The sequence below is a fragment of the Schistocerca serialis genome, chromosome 12 (assembly GCF_023864345.2).
Source record: "Schistocerca serialis cubense isolate TAMUIC-IGC-003099 chromosome 12, iqSchSeri2.2, whole genome shotgun sequence".
Lineage (NCBI taxonomy): Eukaryota > Metazoa > Arthropoda > Insecta > Orthoptera > Acrididae > Schistocerca > Schistocerca serialis.
This window is the reverse complement of record NC_064649.1, coordinates 124,826,843-124,852,673: the sequence shown is the minus strand read 5'-3', so window position 1 is coordinate 124,852,673 and position 25,831 is coordinate 124,826,843. Positions and strand designations below refer to the sequence as shown.

The window sequence follows — 25,831 nt, the reverse complement described above, 5'->3', positions numbered from 1 at the left end:
CCAGCCGTTGGACTGTATCCGGAACCTTTATTGTGAGCGTGGTGGTCCGATCACCTCTGAGGAGGAAACCAAAATCCCATTCTGCTCTGCATTATGTACCACCTCCCTTGATCGTATTTTTCGTTTCTAGTCCCCGTTACGAACTCCCGCGTCAGGGAGCCGGTGAGGTGCCTCGGCCCGAGATCCAGTCCGCCGGGATTGGATTAATGAGGAGTGCAGGTGTGCCAGCCAGCGTGGATGTGGTTTTTAGGCGCTTTTCCACACCCCACTAGGTAGACAAGGGGCTGGTACCCACGTTCCGCGTCAGTTACGCGATTCGCAAACATTCAGAAACTGTTCCCTCATTTTTACATGGCACGGGTCACGGCAGCTGAGTGGACAGCGCGACGGAATGTCATGCCAAGACGCCTCGGTTCGATTCCCGGCTGGGTTGGAGATTTTTTAGACCTACTGTGTGACTGGATTGAAGAGTTCCTAGATAACAGAACGCAGCATGTCATTCTCAATGGAGAGAAGTCTTCCGAAGTAAGAGTGATTTCAGGTGTGCCGCAGGGGAGTGTCGTAGGACCGTTGGTATTCACATTACACATAAATGACCTTGCGGATGACATCGGAAGTTCACTGAGGCTTTTTGCGGATGATGCAGGTGGTATATCGAGAGGTTGTAACAATGGAAAATTGTACTGAAATGCAGGAGGATCTGCAGCGGATTGACGCATGCTGCAGGGAATGGCCATTGAATCTCAATGTAGACAAGGGTAATGTGCTGCGAATACATAGAAAGAAAGATCATTTATCATTTAGTTACAGTATAGCAGGTCAGCAACTGGAAGCAGTTAATTCCATAAGTTATCTGGGAGTACGCATGAGGAATGATTTAAAATGGATTGATCATATAAAGTTGATCGTCGGTAAAGCAGCTGCCAGACTGAGATTCATTGGAAGAATCCTAAGGAAATGCAATCCGAAAACAAAAGAAGTAGGTCACAGTACACTTGGTCGCCCACTGCTTGAAACTGCTCGGCAGTGTAGGATCCGTACCATATAAGGTTGATAGAACAGATAGAGAAGATCCAACGGAGAGCAGCGCGCTTCGTTACAGGATCATTTAGTAATCGCGAAAGCGTTACATAGATGATAGATAAACTCCAGTGGAAGACTCTGCAGGAGAGACGCTCAGTAGCTCGGTACGGGCTTTTGTTGAAGTTTCGAGAACATACCTTCACCGAGGAGTCAAGCACTATTTTGCTCCCTCCTACGTATATCTCGCGAATAGACCGGGAGGATAAAATCAGAGAGATTAGAACCCACACAGAGGCATACCGACAATCTTTCTTTCCACGAACTATACGAGACTGGAATAGAAGGGAGAACCGACAGATGTACTCAAGGTACCCTCCGCCACACACCGTCATGTGGCTTGCGGAGTATGGATGTAGATGTAGATAACACTAAACGTAGGCCCATGGAGTATGCAAATTTCGTCACGAGGCGTCGTGGATAAGGCCAGCAAAAGAACAGGAGCGTATTTATTTCGGATCATTGTAGACGTCTCGGTACAATGTTCATAAGTAACATTTTCTTCTTCGTGTATTATTTGAGTGATCTAGTTAAAAACGCTATTAATGTAACTGATACGGCCCAGATTCTAAACTTATATGCTGTCACTGGCGGGCTAAGTATCTGGCTGTCCGCTGTCGTCAGACGAGATAAGCCGGTGTTGGGAATCTGAGTTCACCGGCCGCTTTCACAAGGCGCGCGCGCCGACAGAGGCGATCGGTTGAATCGCGGGAGGCGCAAACATTTGCCGGCGCCTTAATCGCCGCGGCCGCCTTTGATAGGCAGCTTTCCGGCCGCGGAAGGCGCGGGAAGTGGCCAAGCAGCGGCGCCTTCCTGTGGGACCCGCCGGGCACGGACGAAGGCGCTGCGCTATCGCTGGCGACCGTGACAGGAGCCAGATACGCGCCAGAAGGTCCCTGTCACATCTCTTGCCGACATCGGTCGCTTGACCTTATGCTACGACACTGGTCCGTCCCATTTCACGGCAGGACTCGATGGTCCGATAACGTGACAATATGTCGCTTCCCTCACCCCCCCCCCCTCTCTCACTCTCTCGCGCTCTCTCTCTCTCTCTCTCTCTCTCTCCCTCCCCTCCCTCCCCCTCCCTCCCCCTCCCGCTCCCCCTCCCTCTGCCTCCCTACCTTGGGGTTGGGAAGGGAGTGAGACAGGGTTGTAGCATCTCCCCGATGCTATTGAATCTGTATATTGAGCAAGCAGTAAACGAAACAAAAGAAAAGTTCGGGGTAGGTATTAAAATCCATGTAGAAAAAATAAAAAATTTGAGGTTAGCCGATGACATTGTAATTATGTCAGAGACAGCGAAGGACTTGGAAGAGCAGTTGAACGGAATGGACAGTGTCGTGAAAGGAGGATATAAGATGAACATCAACAAAAGCAAAACAAGGATAATGGAATGTAGTCGAATTAAGTGGGGCGATGCCGAGGGAATTAGATTAGGAAAGGAGTAGTAAAGGAGTTTTGCTATTTGGGGAGCAAAATAACTGATGATGGTCGAAGTAGAGAGGATACAAAATGTAGACTGGCAATGGCAAGGAAAGCGTTTCTGAAGAAAAGAAATTTGTTAACATCGAGTATAGATTTAAGTGTCAGGAAGTCGTTTCTGACAGTATTTGTATGGAGTGCAGCCATGTTTGGAAGTGAAACGTGGACGATAAATAGCTTAGACAAGAAGAGAATAGAAGCTTTCGAAATGTGGTGCTACAGAAGAATGCTGAAGATTAGATGGGTAGATCACATAACTAATGAGGAGGTATTGAATAGAATTGGGGAGAGGAGTTTGTGGCACAACTTGACAAGAAGAAGAGACCGGTTGGTAGGACATGTTCTGAGGCATCAAGGGATCACCAATTTAGTACTGGAGGGCGGCGTAGAGGGTAAAAATAATTCTAGGAAGCCCGAGTACTGGCGACACAATCGTGGAGGCGATCGAAATTATTAAGCTGCCTGACACTATCAATGGAGAAGATGGCTACAAACTCCCAGCATCCTGGCTGCCGGCCGTCCCAGTCCAACGGGCCGAGAGTGGTCGCGGGGCAGAAGCTACACGGGACACGGGCGTATCTGCACAAACAGCTGTAGAGCAACTGTCAGTCCACATCCGCGCACACCAGGAGCAAAACTCGCCGACCAGAAGCCGAACGTTGATTGGCGGACAGCTACCAATCGTTGACGACTTGGACATCCACGAACAGCCTCTTTCCTTCCATCTACCCTTACGTCATGACTAGCCAATCACATTAGAGGGCCAATTAAAAGTTTTACAACAGCGACCTCAGACATCGATAGTCTGCTATAAATAGAAGGACCTATCCCCATGCAAAACAGGTCGTGCCCTGAGGAAGGCCGTTGCAATTCGGCCGAAACGTTTTGATGTTCATCTTATACCCTCCTTTCAAGACACTATCCATTCCATTCAACTGCTCTTCCCTTGCTGTCTCTGACAGAATTACAATGTCATCAGCGAAGCTCAAAGTTTTTATTTCTCCTCCATGGATTTTAATACCTGCTCCGAATTTTTCTTTTGTTTGCAAGAAGATGTGTAAAAATCAAATTTTTGGGCCAAATAGTTTTTGTGAAATTGAATGATAAGTGTGTCAAAGCAGTCGGAACACCACGTGTCAGCACAGGCGAGCAGTGCAGTGATGACAAAATCGCGCACAGCGCAGAATGCGGGGAGCACGTCTCTGTAGCAGCGAAAGGGTTAATGCGGCCTTGGTAGCTTTACTTCATAAACTGCGCGCTCCCCCCTAAACGTAAGTTTGCAAACTAGCTATACTATGGCGCTGCTTCTCTTGGCGCGTGCGTCGTGTGCAACTGGCAACGCAGCAATCTCCCGCGTCTGGGCGGGCATGCGCGAACCGCCAAGATAAAAGAATTGATCTATAGTTTTTAGCAATGACGCGGCATAATACCCAGATGAATTTTAATCACTATGTACATCGAATGTCCGGCTTCATTCACGTAGAGGGAACAGTCTTGTGAGACAGGACGATTCTTCTTATTATTACCTGCTGGATTCTGTTACTGGAAAATTCATCGGGGCAGTCGCATGTGTGTCCGCGTGATCTACACTGTGGGGCGGGTAGCAGATGGGCTTTACAGAGAGGGACACAGATGGAGGTTAACAGCAGGGACAGGCATACAGGGGGCTGGATGTGGGAGGGGGCGCTGACTCACCTCAGCCGAGCCGCGGCAGAAGAGGGCCGTGTTTTTCTGGCCCTCCCTGCTAAGATTGATGGCTTTGGAGTGGCTTTCTCTTAAGAGTCCGGCGCAGCCTGCCGGACCCTTTCATTTGCATCCGCGCCCCGCCGCTGCACTACACAGCCCCCCCCCCCCCCCCCCTACCAGCTCCCGGTTTAATTACTGTACGCCAGCGTGCGGCGTTGCGCCTTTCTCCGCACCCTCCACTCCGCCGTGTGTTGACGTCACGCTGCCAAGATTCCACCCCGCTCGGGAGGTGGGGAGGGGAACACCCCCCCCCCCCCCCCCCCACTTCTAGGGCCTCCTCGCCCTGACTGAGTCCTCTCCCACCACCCCACTAACTCTCCTTTCGCGTCTGCCACAGCGGTAACAATGAGATGATTTATTACGTAACAAAGAGGCAGGCACTGCGGGTTGTTTTTGGGGTCGCAGGACGGCCTTGATGGCGGCGCCGGATCTGGCTGCTGCCGTGAGAGGGGGTGGGGGTGGGAGTGTGGGGGTGGAAGAGTGCTGGTTGTTGGCGGGGGGCGTCCTGTCTGCATGCAAACATCTCCCCTGTGAGGCCGGCCTCTTAGCAGAAGCCGTCTGCCTCCGATCCGTCTCCAGAGGACTTTGTGGCACCTACATCCATCACGCAAGGTGCTGTTTAATAACTAGCTGTACCCGACCACGATTTGCTGTGCCTCACTTTATTTAAACGGAAAAGGGAGAAAAGGAAAAAAAGTATACGTTTCTAATATGTATGGGAACTGGCTGATGATGAGGAAGTCCCATACTCCTTAACAGAGCGTAGGGGAACGATGCGGGAGACCCGCACCGCCGACTAGGCAAGGTCCTAGTGAAGAAAGTTTGCCGTTGCCTTCCTCCGACCGTAATGGGGGATGAATGATGATGATGATGATGATGACGACACAACAACACCCAGTAATCTCGAGGCAGGTGAAAATCCCTGACTCCACCGGGAATCGAACCCGGGACCCCGTGATCGGGAAGCGAGAACACAACTGTGAGACCACGAGCTGGGAACTCGGTATATGTCGTGATCTCCTTTTCACACCTGTCTGTCCAGTTACACGTCCCCCATTCTTTGTCCTCCTCCTTTCGTTCTCTCCCCCTCATCACCTCCTCCATCCCCCTCTCTCTCTCCCTCTCTCTCTCTCTCTCTCTCTCTCCCCCTCTCCTTCTCCCTCTCCTCGTGCATTCTCTCTCCTTCCTCTCTCAGTTCATCACCTCCTCCCCCATTTCTCTGTCAGTCTCTTTCTGTCCTCTCTCTCTACCCATCTCCCGCGTCCCGTTTCCATATCCATTTTCTCCCACCCCTGTGTCCACCTTCCCTTCACCCCTCTCTCTTATCTTCAGCCTTATTTATTGGTACTGCAAATTCAGATTCTCTAGTAGTACTCTAATCATAAACCAGTAATCCATAAATACAGCTTCCCTGTTCGCTAACGTTTCACTATTACATATTTTATAATGTTTCTGTGTCATTAAGTTTGTATAAACTTATACAGGATGATTCACAAATACATGCAAATACTTTAGTCTGTTACTCTACAGCCGGCCGGAGTGGCCGAGCGGTTCTAGGCGCTACAGTCTGGAGCCGCGCAACCGCTACGGTCGCAGGTTCGAATCCTGCATCGGGCATGGATGTGTGGGATGTCCTTAGGTTAGGTTTAAGTAGTTCTAAGTTCTAGGGGACTGATAACCTCAGAAGTTAAGTCCCATAGTGCTCAGTCATTTTAACCATTTTGCACTGTTGCAACAACAAATCTTCAGTGAATTGGAAACGTCTAAAAGGGTGTAATATTTCTTTCTGGCAGTGTAAATAATTAAGCGTTTCATTTGAATCACCCTCCTACTTACTTTGTGGTAGTGTACACATAGCTGCATCGTGCTTTTAAAAACGATAGCATGTACGTGTATTATCCGGAGGTAAGACATGTCGATTTTACTGTACCCTACTGCGCTGGACAGAGCGGTTGCCCTAATGCAGCAGATGGCCTGGTGTGTGTGGGGGGGGGACATTAAGTTCCAGCGCTCATATCCCATCGCGCCCCCTCCTCCACCCCCACCGCCACCCACACACACGGGGCGAGCCAATAACATTAGCACATTCCCGCGCGGGCCCGGGCGACTATTATATATTCGTTGTTAAAACGAGCCGTCATCAGTTCGGCAGCCGGACCGGCTGTGTTTAATGCTAGCCAAACTGAATTAGCAATCGGCCGCCATTATTTTCCAAAACAGAAGTGGAATGCAGCCGCGATGTTTGTGCGGTACCTACACACAAATCACCACCGTTGCCGCCGCTGCCGCCGCTAGCGTAAACACAGAACGGCCCCTGGCCGCGCGGTATTTATATACCGAAGCGTTCGCAGCCGCCACCTAGCCCCGCAAATATAGTTTCGGAAATTCTGCACGCCGCGCCAGTTTAGTGGCTACTGACTGGCAATTCCATTCCGGCGCGCATCGGCATCTCTCTCTGTGTGTGTGTGTGTGTGTGTGTGTGTGTGTGTGGGTGGGTGGGTGTGGGTGTGGGTGTGGCCGGTCTCTCGCCCTGATCTCGCTGTGTGTCTGTAAAGCTTGCTTGCGAATATGCATATATTTGGTGCGGATATATACAGCGAGTGCAAAGTAACGGACGGTGGCTCGCATTCGCTGGCTGGGGCTGTGGGGGGTGGGATGCAAATCCGAAGTGTACAATAACACAGGGGGCGGTTACGCAGCATTTACATACCAGTCTGTCACTGGGATGCGAGGCAGATGAAAGAAAAAAATTCCCTCCCATTCGAGTCCCGGCGGAGGTGTTACTTCCCGAATTTGGTTCAAATGCCCCTAACAAGGGAACCTCCCCATCGCACCGCCCCCCCCCCCCCCCCCTCACATATAGTTATAAGCTGGCACAGTGGATAGGCCTTGAAAAACTGAACACAGATCAATCGAGGAAGAAGTTGTGTGGAACTACGAAAAAAATGAGAAAAATATACAAACTGAGTAGTCCATGCGCAAGATAGGCAACATCAAGGATAGGGTGAGCTCAAGAGCGCTGTGGTCCCGTGGTTAGCGTGAGCAGCTGCGGAACGAGAGGTCTTTGGTTCAAGTCTTCCCTCGAGTGAAAAGTTTAATTTTTTATTTTCAGACAATTATTATCTGTACGTCCGATGCGAGGTGATCGTGTATCAATTATCAAAGTTCAGGCACTCACACATAATCAACTTCGCTCTCCAAAATTCCAGGACATGTTCAGATTTGCTTGGACATATGCAGGATTTGACGGTCTACACACGGAAAAATTTGAAAACGTTAAAAACATATGTTTTGACAGAGCACAGGGAAAGCTGTGCGACTGGGAAACTGTTGCATTCATTTGTTGCAATTTATGTGACAAACTCGTATGTTTTCATCACTTTTTTGGGAGTGATTATCACATCCACAAGAAAACCTAAATCGGGAAAGGTAGAAGAATCTTTTTACCCATTCGCCAAGGGTACAAGTTAGGTGGGTCGACAACATATTCCTGTCATGTGACGCACATGCCGTCACCAGTGTCGTATAGAATATATCAGACGTGTTTTCCTGTGGAGGAATCGGTTGACCTATGACGTTGCGATCAAACGTCTTCGGTTCCCATTGGAGAGGCACGTCCTTTCGTCTACTAATCGCACAGTAAACTTATTACAGTGAACAGAGACGTCAGGGAACGAACGGACAGACCATAACTTTGCGAAAATAAGGAAGGTAAACTTTTCACTTGAGGGAAGATTTGAACAAAGGGCCTCTCGTCTACAGCTGCTCACGCTAACCACGGGACCACGGCGCTCCCGAACTCAGACTGTCCTTGATGTTGCCTATGTTGCGCATGGACTACTCAGTTTGTATATTTTGCTTATTTTTTTCATAGTTAAACACAACTTCTCCCTGTTTTCTCGATTGATCTGTGTTCAGTTTTTCAAGGCCTATCCACTGTGCCAACTTATAACTAAATCTGAGGGGGGGGTGCGATGGGGAGGTTCCCTTGTAAGTATTACGGGACTTAACATCGGAGGTCATCAGTCCCCTAGAACTTAGAACTACTTAAAAATAACTGACCTAAGGACATCACACAGCCGCGCGGGATTAGCCGAGCGGTCTGAGCCGCTGCAGTCGTGGACTGTGCGGCTGGTGCCGGCGGAGGTTCGAGTCCTCCCTCGGGCATGGGTGTGTGTGTTTGTCTTTAGGATAATTTAGGTTCAGTAGTGTGTAAGCTTATGGACTGATGACCTTAGCAGTTAAGTCTCATAAGATTTCACACACATTTGAACATTTTTTTGACATCACATACATCCATGCCCGAGGCAGGATTCGAACCTGCGACCGTAGCAGTCGCGCGGTTCCGGACTGGAGCGCCTAGAACCACTTACCGAATTTGTCCTCAAAAATTGCTGTAAACGGTACGTCTACATCTACATCATAATGCGCAAGCCACGTAATGGTGTGTGGCGGAGGGTACTTTCGTTACGACTATCTGATCCCTCCAACCCTGATGATTTCGGTAAGCCTCTGTATTGGCTCCGATTTCTCGAATTTTCGCCTCGTGGTGAATACACGAGGTGTATGTGGGGGGGGGGGGGGGGGGGGGAGGGAATGTAATATGTTGTACGACTCTTCTTGAAAAGCCGGCCGAAGGGGCCGTGCGGCTCTAGGCGCTGCAGTCTGGAACCGCGAGACCGCTATGGTCACAGGTTCGAATCCTGCCTCAGGCACGGATGTGTGTGATGTCCTTAGGTTAGTTAGGATTAACTACTTCTAAGTTCTAGGGGACTGATGACCTCAGACGTTAATTCCCATAGTGCTCAGAGCCATTTGAACCAGCCTCTTGAAAGATTTGTAAGTAGGCTGTTTAGTTTTTTATGTTGGTAACGCCACTTAGCGCTCTGTATGAAAATCACTGACTGCGCTGTGTGCAGTCTGTGGCTGGTTGGACTCATTGTTGGAATATTCGCTATTGTAGTGTTGGGCAGTTGGAAGTGAACAGCGCGCAGCGTTGCTCAGTTGGAGGTGAGCCGCCAGCAGTGGTGGATGTGGGGAGAGAGATGGCGGAGTTTTGAGAGCGGACGATCTGGACGTGTGTCCGTCAGAAAAAGGAAATTTGTGATATTGGATGTCATGAACTGATATATATATTATGACTTTTGAACACTATTTAGGTAAATGCATTGTTTTTTCTCCATCAAAATCTTCTATTTGCTAACTATGCCTATCAGGAGTTAGTGCCTTCAGTAGTTAGAATCTTTTATTTAGCTGGCAGTAGTGGCGCTCGCTGTATTGCAGTAGTTCGAGTAACGAAGATTTTTGTGAGGTAAGAATTCATGAAAAGTATAGGTCATCGTTAGTCACGGCCAGTCTTTTGTAGGGCTTATTGAAAGTCAGATTGCTTTGCGCTAAAAATACTGTGTGTCAGTTTAGTGATGATCAGAATAAGTAAAGAGAGAAATTTCTGAGTATGTTCAGTTTTACTCAGCTGTCTTTGTATCAAGTAACATAGAAGTTTACCAGCACAGTAATTCTTAATTTTCCAAAGGGGACGTTTCAGGTGCTGTCCCGAAATTTCAGTATTAAATCTCTCCGTGATGGACAACGCCTCCCTTGTAACGTCTGCCAGTGGAGTTTGTTTACGATCTCCGTAACGCTCTCTCGCCAGCTAGGCGATCCCGTGGCGAAATGCGCCGCTCTTCGTTGCATCTTCTCTGTCAGTCCTACCTGCTAGGGATCCCAGGTAGATGATCGGTACTCAACAATCGAGCGAACAAGTGCCTTATAAGCCACTACTTTAGTGGATGCGTTACATTTCCTTAAATTCTTCCGATTAATCTGGTAACTGCTTTTCCCACTATACTCGTGAAATGGTCGTACGGGAAAATCACCTCTTCATCGCTACCTCTGAATTGCTGTGTCCTAGGCCGGCCGCGGTGGATGAGCGGTGCTAGGCGCTTCAGTCCGGAACTGCGCGACTGCTACGGTCGCAGGTTCGAATCCTGCCTCGGGCATGGATGTGTGTGATGTCCTTAGGTTAGTTAGAACTACTTAAACCGAAGTTCTAGAGGACTGATGACCTCAGATGTTAAGTTCCATTGTGCTCAGAGCGATGCGACCCATTTGCTGTCTCCCATCGCTCGTGCGACGACTATAACAACACGTTCAAACTACTGCGTCAGACACTTGTGTTATATTGGTTTTGCCAACCACAGCGCCGTATTCTGCCTGATAGTGGCCGGGCCAAATATCTCAGGAAATAAGGATCAAACGAAAAAACTACAAAGAACGAAACTTGTCTAGCTTGAAGGGGGAAACCAGATGGCGCTATAGTTGGCACGCTAGATGGCGCTGTCATAGGTCAAACGGATATCAACTGACGTCCCCGGATTTCTTTCTGTGGGGAATGTTGAAGGATATTTGCTATCGTGGTCCACCGACAACACCTGACAACATGCGTCAGCGCATTGTCAATGCATCTGCGAACATTACGGAAGGCGAACTACTCGCTGTTGAGAGGAATGTCGTTACACGTATTGCCGAATGGATTGAGGTTGACGGACATCATTTTGAGCATTTATTCCATTGATGTGGTATTTACAGGTAATCACGCTGTAACAGCATGCGCTCTCAGAAATGATAAGTTCACAAAGGTACATGTTTCATATTGGAACAGCCGAAATAAAATGTTCAAACGAACCTACGTTCCGGATTTTAATTTAAAAAGCCTACCTGTTACCAACTGTTCGTCTAAAATTGTGAGCCATATGTTTGTGACTATTACAGCGCCATCTATCACAAAGCGAAAAAAGTGGTCCAACTAACACATTCATATTTTTTTACGTACTACACGAATATGTAATAAAAATGGGGGTTCCTGTTTTAAATAAACGCAGTTGATATCCGTTTGACCTATGGCAGCGCCGTCTAGCGGGCCAACCATAGTACCACCTACTTTCCCCCTTGAAGCTAGACAAGTTTCGTTCTTTGTAGTTTTTTCGTTTGACGCTTATTTCGTGAGATATATACAGCGTGTTACAAAATAGTACGGCCAAACTTTCAGGAAACATTCCTCACACACAAATAAAGAAAAGATGTTATGTGGACATGTGTCCGGAAACGCTTAACTTCGATGTTAGAGCTCATTTTAGTTTCGTCCACCTACGCTCAATGGAGCACGTTATCATGATTTCATACGGGATACTCTACCTGTGCTGCTAGAACATGTGCCTTTACAAGTACGACACAACATGTGGTTCATGCGCGATGGAGCTCCTGCACATTTCAGTCGAAGTGTTCGTACGCCTCTCAACAACAGATTCGGTGACCGATGGATTGGTAGAGGCGGACCAATTCCGTGGCCTCCACACTCTCCTGACCTCAACCCTCTCGACTTTCATTTCTGGGGGCATTTGAAAGCTCATGTCTACGCAACCCCGGTACCAAATGTAGTAGAGAGTCTTCGTGCCCGTATTGTGGACGGCTGTGATACAATACGCCATTCTCCAGGGCTGCATCAGCGCATCAGGGATTCCATGCGATGGAGGGTGGAACATGTAACCTCGCTAACGGAGGACATTTTGAACATTTCCTGTAACAAAGTCACGCTGGTACGTTCTGTTGCTGTGTGTTTCCATTCCATGATTAATGTGATTTGAAGAGAAGTAATAAAATGAGCTCTAACATGGAAAGTAAGCGCTTCCGGGCACATGTCCACATAACATATTTTCTTTCTTTGTGTGTGAGGAATGTTTCCTGAAAGTTTGGCCGTACCTTTTTGTAACACCACACACACACACACACACACACACACACACACACACCACACACACACACACACACATATATATATATATATATATATATATATATATATATATATACACACACACACACACACACTGGGTGATCAAAAAGTCAGTATAAATTTGATAATTTAATAAACCACGGAATGATGTAGATAGAGAGATCTCTTGCGCGCGTCGTTTGGTGGTGATCGTGTGCTCAGCCGCCACTTTCGTCATGCTTGGCCTCCCAGGTCCCCAGACCTCAGTCCGTGCGATTATTGGCTTTGGGGTTACCTGAAGCCGCAAGTGTATCTTGATCGGCCGACATCTCTAGGGATGCTGAAAGACAGCATCCGACGCCAGTGCCTCACCATAACTCCGGACATGCTTTACAGTGCTGTTCACAACATTATTCCTCGACTACAGCTATTGTTGAGGAATGATGGTTGACATATTGAGCATTTCCTGTAAAGAACATCACCTTTGCTTTGTCTTATTTTGTTATGGTAATTGTTGCTATTCTGATCAGATGAAGCGCCATCGGTCGCACATTTTTTTAAACTTTGGTATTTTTTTGGTTCTAATAAAACCCCATGTCATTCCAAGCGTGTGTGTCAATTTGTACCTCTCTATCTACATTATTCCGTGATTTATTCAGTATTCAAATTTATACTGACTTTTTGATCACCCGGTGTGTGTGTATGTGTGTGTGTGTGTGTGTGTGTGTGTGTGTGTGTGTGTGTGTGTGTCTGCAGTTCACAGTGCTGGTCATGGCGAGAGAAATGTGGGGGACGGTGGGGACGGGGAGGGGGGGGGGGTTGTGAAGCGGATCCATCCTGCCAAGATCTCAGAGAGCAGAGGCAAGCTCACGTCTGCTCTGATCATCGGCCCACGTGCAACGCCGCCGCCAATACTCCGCGGCCCTGAGTGAACGAACCTAGACTTCAACTCGCTCTGTGTCTGCCTGTGCAGGAGCACATCCGCATCCACAGCGGGGAGAAGCCGTTCGAGTGCGCCAACTGCGGCAAGCGCTTCTCGCACTCCGGCTCCTACTCGAGCCACATGACGTCCAAGAAGTGTCTCGTGATGAACCTCAAGGTGGGCCGCGGGGGCGGCCGGGGCCCGTCTGCCGCCGCCGCCGCCGCCGCCTCCGCCAACAACGCCGCCGCCTCCGCCGCCGCCGCTGCCGCCGCCGCCTCCATCATCGAGAAGTGTAAGTCCACCCGCGCCTCCTACCATTCCTCCACGCGCACTGCTTTTCCAAACTGCAGCCACTGGTATTACCTGTTGCTGCCTGACACCTATCTATCTATCTATCTTCTCAGCGATCACAGGCCCTGTAGACCCCGCGCTGCATCAGCGATCTGCTTCCACCGCCCTCTATCTCGCAGCCCCTCTCCACCCTGCGGACACTCCTAATGCTGCGATGTCCTTTTCTATGTCATCTTTCCGCCTTGTACGAGGTCGGCCCAATGGTCTTGTTGCCCGGAGAGTTCCTCCAAATGCTTTCTTGGTGATCCTGTTGTTTTCCATTCTGGCCACATGTCCAGCCCATTGCAGTCTCCTACTTTGTAGAATGAAATTTTCACTCTACAGCGGAGTGTGCGCTGATATGAAACTTCCTGGCAGATTAAAACTGTGTGCCGGACCGAGACTCGAACTCGGGACCTTTGCCTTTCGCGGACAATTGCTCTACCAACTGAGCTACCCAAGCACGACTCACACCCCGTCCTCACAGCTTTAATTCCGCCAGTACCTCGTCTCCTACCTTCCAAACTTTACAGAAGCTCTCCTGCGAACCTTGCAGAACTGACACTCCTGAAAGAAAGGATATTGCGGAGACATGGCTTAGCCACAGCCTGGGGGATGTTTCCAGAATGAGAAATCTGCCAGGAAGTTTCATATCAGCGCACACTCCGCTGCAGAGTGAAATTCTCATTCTGGAATCATCCCCCAGGCTGTGGCTAAGCCATGGCTCCACAATATCCTTTCTTCTAGGAGTGCTAGTTCTGCAAGGTTCGCAGGAGAGCTTCTGTGAAGTTTCGAAGCTAGGAGACGAGGTACTGGCGGAATTAAAGCTGTGAGGACGGGGCGTGAGTCGTGCTTAAGTAGCTCAGTTGGTAGAGAACTTGCCCGCAAAAGGCAAGGGTCCCGAGTTCGAGTCTCGGTCCGGCACACAGTTTTAATCTTCCAAGAAGTTTCCTACTTTTTAATTTCTGGATGATAGTGGGTTGCTTCATTAAATGATTAATTTCATTGTTCTTTCGAACACCTTTTTCTTCTTCTGACACCTACCATACCTTAAATGGAGACCTCGGCTGCAAACAATTTTAACTGACTGTTTCGAGAAATCACACAGTAAAGTTTCAATAAATTCTCATAAATAAGCTATTACATTCACATCCAATGTGTTTTTTATCCAGATACGCAACTGTTGTTGACGTTCATGTTGATGTTCATCTTCTCAACAAAAGCAAAACGATGATAATGGAATCAGGCGAATTAAGTCGGGTGATGCTGAGGGAATTAGATTAGGAAATGAGACTCTTAAAGAAGTAAAGGAGGTTTGCTATTTGGGGAGCAAAATAACTGATGATGGTCGAAGTAGAGAGGATATAAAATGTAGACTAGCAATGGCAAGGAGAGCGTTTCTGAAGATGAGACATTTGTTAACATCGAGTACAACGTCAGGAAGTCTTTTCTGAAAGTATTTATATGAAATGTATTGATGTATGTAAGTGAAACATGGACGATAAACAGTTTAGAGAAGAAGAGAAGCCGGCCTGTGTGGCCGAGGGTTCTAGGCGCTACAGTCTGGAACCGCGTGACCGCTACGGTCGCAGGTTCGAATCCTGCCTCGGGCATGGGTGTGTGTCATGCGCTTAGATTAGTTAGGGGACTGATGACCTCAGCAGTTAAGTCCCATAGTGCTCAGAGCCATTTGAACCATTTTTTTGAAGAATAGACGCTTCTGCAATGTTTGTACTCCAGATGAATGCTCAAGATTAGATGAGTAGATCATGTAAGTAATGAAGAGGTAAAAAGCACTCCGTCATCAGGCCACGAGTGGCCTACTGGGACCATCCGACCGCCGTGTCATCCTCATGGTGGATGCGGATAGGAGGGGCGTGGGGTCAGCACACCGCTCTCCCGGTCGTTATGACGGTATTCTTGACCGAAGCCGCTACTATTCGGTCGAGCAGCTTCTCAATTGGCATCACGAGGCTGAGTGCACCCCGAAAAATGGCAACAGCGCATGGAGGCCTGGATGGTCACCCATCCAAGTGCCGGCCACGCCCGACAGCGCTTCGGTGATCTCACGGGAACCGGTGTATCCACTGCGGCAAGGCCGTTGGCAACTAATGAAGAGGTACTGATTAGAATTGGAGAAAGAGTAATTTGTGGCACAACTTGACTAGAAGAAGAAGGCTGTTGGTAGGACACGTTCTGAGACATCAAGGGATCGCCACTAGTATTGGGGGGAAGTGCGGAGGGTAAAAATCGTAGAGGGAGAAGAAGACATGAATACACTAAGCAGATTCAGAAGGATGTAGGCTGCAGTAGTTACTCGGAAATGTAGAAGCTTGCAGACGATGAAGTAACATGGGGAGCTGTGTCAAACCAGTCTGGACTGAAGACCACAACAACAACACGTAACTGTTATTACATATACACACATCAAGACAAAAAATCGATGCATCACGAAAGAATTATATACTAACTGGACGGAAATCGCCAGATTTCAACTGCATGTCACAAATTTCAGAGTAATTGGATCATTTATTCAGGAGAAAGATCTCCACAACTTGTGCAATTCAATAATACGTTGGTCCACTCTGGCAAGTAGTTAGTCGGCTCGACAGTGACTGCCAGAGTTTTGGACGTCGTGTTGATGGATATTGTGTCAAATTCTGTCCAATTGACGAGTTCGATCGTCACAATCCCGAGCGTACCTGCTCATAATGCTCCAAACTATCTCAGTTGGGGAGAGATTTCGCGACCTCGCTGGCCAAGGTAGGGTTTGCAACAACAAAGACAAAGCAGTAAAAACACTCGCCGTGTGCGGGCGGGCATTATGTTGCTAAAATGTAAGCGCAGGTTGGCTTGCCGACTATCTAAGGAAGCACTTGAGATGAATTCGCAATTGTCTATAATGACTACCGTCGCCTGTAGAATGGAATGACGACAATGAAAATCTGTGCCGCATACAAAAACTGCCACAGCGTCTACAAAAATACATCGACAGAGATGGTGATTATGTCGAAAAATAGCTAAATGTTGAAGCTGTAAACTGATGTAAAGTATTGTGGAAATAAACAGGTCTATGTACTTATAAAAAAATAGGAGACATTACTTTTGGGATTACCCTCGTATGAGTACCCGCTGCAAGTTTTCGCCTGATTTGACGCAACCCCACGTAACGTACCTGTCATTCATTGCCTTCTTTATGATAGTTCTCGGCCGCCTACTGCAGGGACAAAGAGAACGCCCCTACATCGTTTTCAATAATTGTTTCATCACCCACAATACAGCCCGGAATTGGCTCCCTCTGATGTCCAGCACTGCTCAAATGAACCGCCTGCTATGAAGACAGCATTTTGGTGCAGACAACGCGCTGTAGACCAGCTTAGAGAATTGGCGGAAAGCACTGGTGGCTGCCTTCTGTGACGAGGGTACAGAGCTACGAAAAGTGTTGGAGCGGCGACTGTTTAGAGAAGTAGCTGCTGGTGGTGGTGGTGGTGGTGGTGGTGGTGGTGGTGGTGATGATGATGCATAAAAAGTTCTCGGTTTACTTGCAGCGTCAGATTTGGATAAAATCCAAATAAAAATAAAATAATTTCAACAGAGACTCCGGTTATGCACTCAGCAATGCATGGAAGCGCGCAATTGATAAGGAAAGAGCGCAAAGGGAGACTTCTTACATTCCCCACAGTTCTCCGCCTGTTGCGATGGATGGCGCTGCAAGCAATGCTGGATTAAGCGCGCAAACAAAATCTATGGACATAGAGGCCGCAACCTCCGTACTCGCCGGTTTCACCGTGACGTCATCCAGCCAATGAGAAGCCGTCCACTGCTTATAAAAGCGGAAACCTCACCGGTCCACGACAGTCAGTTTTACCCCTGACGAAGATGACGGAGGTAGCTTAAAAAAGCTTAAAAATAAAAAAGCTTAAAAATGTAATTTTATCCAAATTTGACGCAGCAAGTAAACCGAGAACTTTTTATGCAAAGACTCCGCCGCGAAAGTCTTCGTAGTCATGATGATGATGATGATGTTTGATTTGTGGGACACTCTACTGCGCGGTTATCAGCGCCCGTATAAATTTCCAACCTTTGCTCAGTCCAATCTCGCCACCTTCATGAATGATGTTGAAATGATGAGGACAACACAAACACCCAGTCACCCCGCCGGCAATCGAACCCGGGCCCCCGTTCTCGGGAAGCGAGAACGCGACAGCGAGACCACGAGCTGCGGACAGAAGTAGCTGGAAGGTGTACAAACTATTGCAAATAAAACATGTTTGATTTTAACTGCGGTTTCCATTTCGCGACCGATCGGACCTTACTTTCCATATAGCCCTCGTAGTACGACCTGAAATGGTAGGCGGAGCTCTCTTTAGCTGCTACGAAGTCAACTGATCAGTTGACTTCGTGGCAGCTGAAGAGAGCTCCACGTACCATCCTCCAAGGGAGCCATGGGTCTGGAGATGGTTATATAAATATAACCGAAACCGATCACCTATGTTGTTGAGACATAAGTGTTGTGATCAAGACTGAACTTTAATTAAAATATAATAGTTCATTGATCGCTGTATTCCAAAAATGTTTACGAAAATTGTACGACCCGAAATGTTGGTACAGTGTTACTTCTTGTGGGCGAAGGAGTGGGTTGCAATAGCAGGTTCCAGCAGGATGAATTTCTATGGTAGGGGGAAGCATTGAGTATGAGCTGGCTATGTGGTGAGGGGAGTGGTTGTTGTTGTTTCAGATCGCGGGGCAAAGCGCGTCTCGGCGCCCCTGGCTCCCGGCGGGCACGCCGCCCCCAACAACCACCACCTGCACGCCGGCAACGCCACCTCCGGCGCCGGCAGCAACAACGGCGGCAGCAGCCAGTTCCCGCCCATCCTGCCCAAGTTCGCGGCGGCCGCCGCGGCATACCTGGGCAGATACCCGCCGCACGTCGCCACCCCCTACTACGTGCCCGCGCCGTCCGCCGCCGCTCCACCATCGCACCACGTGAGTACAGCCAGCCGCCTACCTCAGCACCCGACAGTAGCTTCGGGAAAGAACTTACAGGTGGGCAATACTTCAGCAGGACAACACCCCACCTGTGACGTGTAATATCTCGTCTATCATTGGCCGATAGGCGTGTAGGCCTACCACAACATTCCAAAGTGACTGTACAGAGCAACATCAAACTCTCCATACTTCAGCAGGACAACACCCCACCTGTGACGTGCAATATCTCGTCCATCATTGGCCAATATCGTGTAGGCCTACCACAACATTCCAAAGTGACTGTACAGAGCAGCATCAAAGTCTCCATACTTCAGCAGGACAACACCCCACCTGTGACGTGCAATATCTCGTCCATCATTGGCCGGTAGACGTGTGGGCCTACCTCAACACCCCAAAGTGACTGTACAGAGCAGCATCAAAGTCTCCATACTTCAGCAGGACAACAACCCACCTGTAGACGTGCAATATCTCGTCTATCATTGGCCGATAGGCGTGTAGGCCTACCTCAGCATCCCAAAGTGACTGAACAGAGCAGCATCAAAGTCTCCATACTTCAGCAGGACAACACCCCATCTATGACGTGCAATATCTCATCCACCATTGGCCAGTAGACGTGTGGGCCTACCTCAACATCCCAAAGTGACTGTACAGTGCAGCATCAAAGTCTCCATACTTCAGCAGAACAACACCCTACCCACGGATCTGTAATTCCTCGTCTTTCAAAATCCAGTATACAGGGTGGTCCATTCATAGTGACCGGGCCAAATATCTCACGAAATAAGCATCAAATGAAAAAACTACAAAGAACGAAACTCGTCTAGCTCGAACAGGGAAACCAGATGGCGCTATGGTTGGCCCGCTAGATGGCTCTGCCATAGGTCAAACGGATATCAACCGCGTTTTTTAAAATAGGAACCCCCAGTTTTTATTACATATTCATGTAGTACGTAAAGAAATATGAATGTTTTAGTTGGACCACTTTTCTCGCTTTGTGATAGATGGCGCTGTAATAGTCACAAACATATGGCTCACATTTTTAGACGAACTGTTGGTAACAGGTAGGTTTTTTAAATTAAAATACAGAACGTAGGTACTTAACTTGGTGTGAGACTACATTTAGCATCCAAAAACTACCCTGGAGGACTCAAGTAGCTAATCGTCAGCACCGATAGTGAGACTTCATACCTTCCAGAACTGTTCAATAGCGAATAAGGTGGTTAATACACTAGAGACACATTTGTGTGGCCGGCCAGAGTGGCCGAGCGGTTCTAGGCGCTACAGTCTGGAACCGCGCGACCGCTATGGTCGCAGGTTCGGGTGCTGCCTCGAGCATGGCTTTGTGTGATGTCCTTAGGTTAGTTAGGTTTAAGTAGTTCTAGGTTCTAGGGGACTGATGACCTCAGCAGTTAAGTCCCATAGTGCTCAAAGCCATTTGAACCATTTGAACATTTGTGTGGATGACAGTTCAAACACAATCCGGGAATCAAGGTATGGTTCTTCTGTGGCTTCCCCAAAATTGATTAAGGCAAGTGTGAGGCCTATCTGGCTTGAAGAGGATATTGTCAGTGTTCTTCACTAACCACCTCCAAATCGACCTCGGTCCCCAATTACCTAGTCGTCGATGGACACTGAACCCCAGCCTCCATTGGAGGGTGTAACGTAGCCCCAGTGGTAGGTGTCGGCAAACAGGCTTCGCAGCAGGCGCTTCTCCGTCAGGTGGCTGCCAGCGGCCGTCGAGGTCTCCACGGGTCAGTGAGTCAGCCCGGGCTATCAACAGCAGACTTCCTGGCTGCAGACCGCAGCGCGCCGCCTTCTTTGTACTCGGGTGGTGATAAGGCTGCCCGCAACCTCCACTGAATCAGCGAACACACTCTGACCTACACACCGACCTCTGCGGTGGTGTTTTCCTCTAAAAGAGATAGGGGAACTGTTTCACTACCTCGTGCTCTCCAGGGGAAAAACTGGATTCTGCATTCAGTTATTTAAATAATGCAGTCACTATCGAGTGGAGTTGTGTGATATCGTGAACAGGCGCCTGACTTCAGAGGCAAACGGACACTTTTGCCAGGACACAAGCTTTGTATCTGTGTCTTTGGTCTGCTGCCACTGCTCCAAGAAACCACCTCTTTACATGGCGAGATTCTAGGCGTTTTCGATTATTTACGTAAATATCAATCGAAATAGATGTTCGGCGTTCACAGGCCCTGGAGACCATGCGCTGCTTCCACAAACTGCCTCCATTCCTTCGTGTTTTGTGCCCGGTTCCTCCAGGTGTCTTCAATTCCCAGGGCTGCAAGGTCCTTCGCCAGGTCGTCCATCCAGCGCTGTCTTGGTCGTCCAATGGGGCGTTCGGTGTTTGGTTACCCCACTAGTGCCTGTCTTCCATCTGGCACAAGCGCTACATGGCCCACACATTGCATTCTTTCGCTCTTTATCTTCTTTAGGGTAGTTAGTTGTCGCACCGATCGAAATAAAAATGGGGCAATTGCATGTTCATTAACAGCAACTGCTGCGTCCCAACCCCATGTAAACTGCCGTGACGAAATCCATGGGGTACCCCTTATATCGTGTTGGACCTCTTTTTGCCATCGTAGTGCAGAGACTCGACTTGGCGTGCACTCAACAAGTCGTTAGATGTCCCCTGCAGAAATATTGAGCCATGCTACCTCATTAGCCGGCCAATACTGTGAATGTGTTGCAAATGGTTCAAATGGCTCTGAGCACTATGGGACTTTACTTCTGAGGTCATTAGTCCCCTAGAACGTAGAACTACTTAAACCTAACTAACCTAAGGACATCACACACATCCATGCCCGAGGCAGGATTCGAACCTGCGACCGTAGCGGTCGCGCTGCTCCAGACTGTAGCGCCTACAACCGCTCGGCCACTTCTGCCGGCCGAATGTGTTGCAAGTTAGGTTTTTTACATGAATTGACTTCTCAATAATGTTCCACAAATGAAACTGGCAGATTAAAACTGTGTGCTGGACCGAGACTCGAACTCGGGACCTTTGCCTTTCGCGGGCAAGTGCTCTACCACTGAGATACCCAAGCACGACTCAAGCCCTGTCCTCGCAACTTTTCTTTTGCCAGTACCTCGTCTCCACAAATTTGATTGGATTCAAGTCGGGTGATGTGGGGTGGCCAAATCATTTGCTCGAATTGCCTTTTGGAACATGAAGTCTATGAATAGGTCCAAATGGTTTCCAAGCAGTCAAATATAGCCGCTTCCAGTCAACGATCGCTTCACTTGGACCAGAGGACATAGTTCATTCCATGTAAACATAGCCCACACCATTATAGAGCCATCACGAACTTGCACAGTGCATTGTTGGCAAATTGGATCAATGGCTTCATGGGGTCTGTACCACACTCCAACCTTACCATCAGTAGTTATCAACCGAAATCGGGATTCATCTGATCAGGCCATGGTTTTCTAGTCGTCTAGGGTCTAATTAATACTGTCACGAGCCCAGGAGAGGCGCTGCATATGATGTCATACTGTTAGCAAAGGCGTTGGTCGCCTGTTACCATAGCCCATTAACGCCAAATTTTGCCGTACTGACCTAATGGATACGTTCGTCGTACATTCTACATCGATTTCTGCGATTATTTCATGCAGTGCTGGTTGTCTGTTAGCACTGACAACTCTATGCAAACGCTGTTGCTCTCTGTCGTTAAGTGAAGGTCCTCAGCCACTGCATTGTCCATGGTGAGAGATAGTGCCTGAAATTTGGAATTCTTGGCACACGCTTCACACTGTGGATCTTGGAATTTTGAACTGCCTAACGCTTCTGAAATGTAATGCCCCTTGTGTCTAGCTCCAGCTACCATTCTGCATACAAAGTTCTTCCAATGCATTGCCCTTTTATGCCTTGTGTGCATGATACTACCGCCATCTGTCTATGTACATCTTGCTCTCCCACGACTTTTGCCACCTTCGGCTTTTTTGGCTTTGTTGACGCTGTTTTGGATCTGTTTCGTTGCATATAGAGGACTGACATCATGATGAACCATAAGGAAGTGAGGAATGATGCAGATACATCGTTCCTCATTGACTATCGTAGCGAACTCACTGTGCGTTACACAGTGTTAAGTGGAGATATTGTACCACCTTGTTTCAAACAAAGCTACGTGTTTGTTCCAGTTTATCGAGTACTCGGGTATTATGCCCAGATTGTTCTTCTGGTGATGAAGAAAAAGGTACCCGTTTGCAACTTAGTACCAGATTGGGGGCGGGAGGGGGGGTAGAAGTGATTATAAGTGTAATAAGCGCCATATTGTTCTTGGGTTTTAGATGCATTGATTTGCCAACATAAATTTTGTGCCCACTGTGCTAAAGAAGGAAGAAAGTCAGTGTTGACGTAGAGGATGGTAGCTCTTAGTTCATGCATCTTGCACTTATGTATAAATGTGGTTGTCAGCATGTAAGTGAAAGATACTGTGCCAGAACAGTTGAGACATCATTACTAAAGAAAAAAAGAGAGAGAGAGATGGCTAATGGCCCTAGCACTAACCCATTCAGTCTCTCCATTGGGGCCTGTGTATACCCTCACTGTGGTGTACACAGATGTGCAAATATAGATAGTGTAGAGCATGTTTCAGACAAACAATATTTCACACATACATGGTGTCTGATGTGATAATATTACATGCAGTGGCAGCCTTAACGCTTGCCACAAAAGCACCTGCATATTTTTGGAATCGACAATGTTTAAGTGATAGTGTGGGATAAAATAGTTTATCACATTATTATAATAAGAGATATGTAATGGGCAATGTACTGATCCTTGTGGAACAGGTAACTCGTCACCGCTCTATTGATCTTTGTTGTTCTAGACATTGTACTCTGTTCACTGTTTGGTTTGTGGTGTGGATGTGTGTGTCAAAATGCTGATGACTCAGAAATCTTGTACAGAATACACGGTGTTCTTGATTGCTGACACCTGTTCCTCTTGCAGGCCGCAGCAGCGGCGGCAGCAGCAGCAGCTGCAGCGGCGCAGGTGCAATATAAGCTGCAGCAGCCTGCGGCGGGCTTCGGCCACCTGTTCCAGCAGCTACCAGCCCCCTACCTCCAGCACCAGCTGCAACAGCAGCTGCATCACTTCCAGGTCAGTAGTCACTCCACACTACACTGTTGCTGAGGGCCTCTGTGATGGGGCTCTTCCTGTGTTCTCTTAATGCTTTTCATGCTGTGTTGACCACAAAATATTACTGCAGAAACTGGACCATTATGGGGTATGGGGAGTAGCTTACAATTGGTTCGCCTCTTACTTTAAGAACAGAAAGCAGAAGGTAATTCTTCGCAAAATTGAGAGTGGTAGTGATGTTCAGTCCGAATGGGACACTGTTAAGTGGGGCGTTCCCCAAGGGTCGGTGCTGGGGCCACTGCTATTTCTTATTTATATAAATGATATGCCTTCTACTTTACAGGTGAGTCAAAAATATTTCTGTTTGCTGATGAGACCAGCTTGGTAGTGAAGGATCTTGTGTGTAATATTGAAACAGTATTAATGTAGTTCATGAACTAAGTTTGTGGCTTGTGGAAAATAATTTGATGCTAAGTCACAGTAAGACTCAGTTTTTATAGTTTCTAACTCACAATTCAACAAGAACCGATATTTTGATCAGACAGAATGGGCATATTATAAGCGAGACGGAACAGTTCAAGTTCCTAGGCGTTCGGATAGAAAGTAAGCTGTTGTGGAAAGCCCATGTTCAGGATCTTGTTCAGAAACTAAATGCTGCTTTATTTACCATTAGAACAGCATCTGAAATAAGTGACAGTTCAACACGAAAAGTAGTCTACGCTTATGTCATATGGTATTATTTTTTGGGGTAATTCTTCTGATTCAAAAAGGGTATTTTTGGCTCAAAAACGGGCTGTTCGAGCTATATGTGGTGCAAGTTCGAGAACCTCTTGTCGACCCCTATTCAATAGTCTGGGAATTCTGACATTGCCCTCACACTATATATTTTCTTTAATGTCGTTTGTTGTTAGCAATATTAGCCTGTTAACAGCTTTCACCCAGTTAATGCTAGGCAGACATCAAATCTGCATGTGGAATGCACTTTGTCTGGAACCGCAAGACCGCTACGGTCGCAGGTTCGAATCCTGCCTCGGGCATGGATGTTTGTGATGTCCTTAGGTTAGTTAGGTTTAACTAGTTCTAAGTTCTAGGGGACTAATGACCTCAGCAGTTGAGTCCCATAGTGCTCAGAGCCATTTGAACCATTTTTTGGAATGCACTTCCTTGACTCTTGTGCAGAAAGGAGTGCAGTATTCTGCTGCATCCATTTTTCAATAAGCTACCACAAGAACTCAAAAATCTTAGCAGTAGCCCAAGCACTTTTAAGTCTAAACTGAAGAGTTTCCTCATGGCTCAGTCCTTTATTCTGTCGAGGAGCTCCTGGAAGAGCTAAAAAATTAAGCAAATTCCAGTGTTACATTGCTAATTTTCTTTATTTAAACTTACGAATTGTCGCTTGAATACGTTTCTTGTATTTCATTTTATCTGTTTCTACTATCGTGTTATAATTTCATGTATTGACTCGTTCCATGACCACGGAGACTTCTCCTTAATTTGGTCCCGCGGAACAATAAGTAAATAAATAAATAAATAAAAATAATCAATCTCCATGATGGTCTACAGTAGCGATGTGGGTATCTAATCAGTCTTCATCTCTGACTGTAGGCGTGTAAAGTGGAGGCTCTGCCTGCACCATCACAGCACCACCAGCAGCACCACGAGCACAGAGAGCACCAGGAGGAGCAGACGGCATCTGGGGCAGAGGACGACCGCGAAACCCAACGTCCGGTGGTGAAGCAGGAGCGCCTGGATGAAGACCAGGACCGAGGGTCAGAGCGCGACCACGACCCCGAGGACAGGGAGCGCCAGTCACCGGAGGGTACCCCGCGACTGGAGTCGGCAGCCGCATCGGCGCCAGTTATCAAGCAGGAGCGTATGGACCACGAGGAAGAGGAAGAGGACCGCGGCTGCTGCGAGGATGTGGACATGGAGCAGACCAGGCCCAGTAGTGGCCACCAAAGCCCAGGCTCACCACACGCTGATCAAGGTCTGTATGCAATGCTTATAGCCCATCCATGCACTTTTATATTTTTCTGTATTCTGGGTTATCCAGTACATCTACATCTACATCCACATCCATACTCTGCAAGCTACCTGACGGTGTGTGGCGGAGGGTATTTTGAGTACCTCTATCGGTTCTCCCTTCTATTCGTGGAAAGAAAGATTGTCGGTATGCTTCTGTGTGGGCTCTAATATCTCTGATTTTATCCTCGTGGTCTCTTTTCGAGATATATGTACGAGGGAGCAATATACTGCTTGACTCCTCAGTGGAGGTATGTTTTCGAAACTTTGACAAAACCCCTCACCGAGCTACTGAGCATCTCTCCTGTAGAGTCTTCCACAGGAGTTTATCTATAATCTCCGTAACGCTTTGGCGATTACTAAACGATCCTGTAACGAAGTGCACTGATCTCTGTTGGAT

At 47.9% G+C, this 25,831-nt stretch overlaps 1 protein-coding gene across 1 annotated transcript in view; it reads left to right on the top strand.

Annotated features, from left to right (window-relative positions):
- LOC126427991 (zinc finger protein 1) overlaps positions 1–25,831 on the top strand; it is a 218,356-nt gene that overhangs the window by 169,116 nt on the left and 23,409 nt on the right. The window contains exons 5-9 of the mRNA XM_050089876.1: positions 13,053–13,232; positions 17,943–18,006; positions 18,070–18,317; positions 23,281–23,430; positions 25,015–25,396. Coding sequence (XP_049945833.1) covers positions 13,053–13,232; positions 17,943–18,006; positions 18,070–18,317; positions 23,281–23,430; positions 25,015–25,396 — 1,024 coding nt within the window. The remainder of the gene's footprint in view (positions 1–13,052; positions 13,233–17,942; positions 18,007–18,069; positions 18,318–23,280; positions 23,431–25,014; positions 25,397–25,831) is intronic.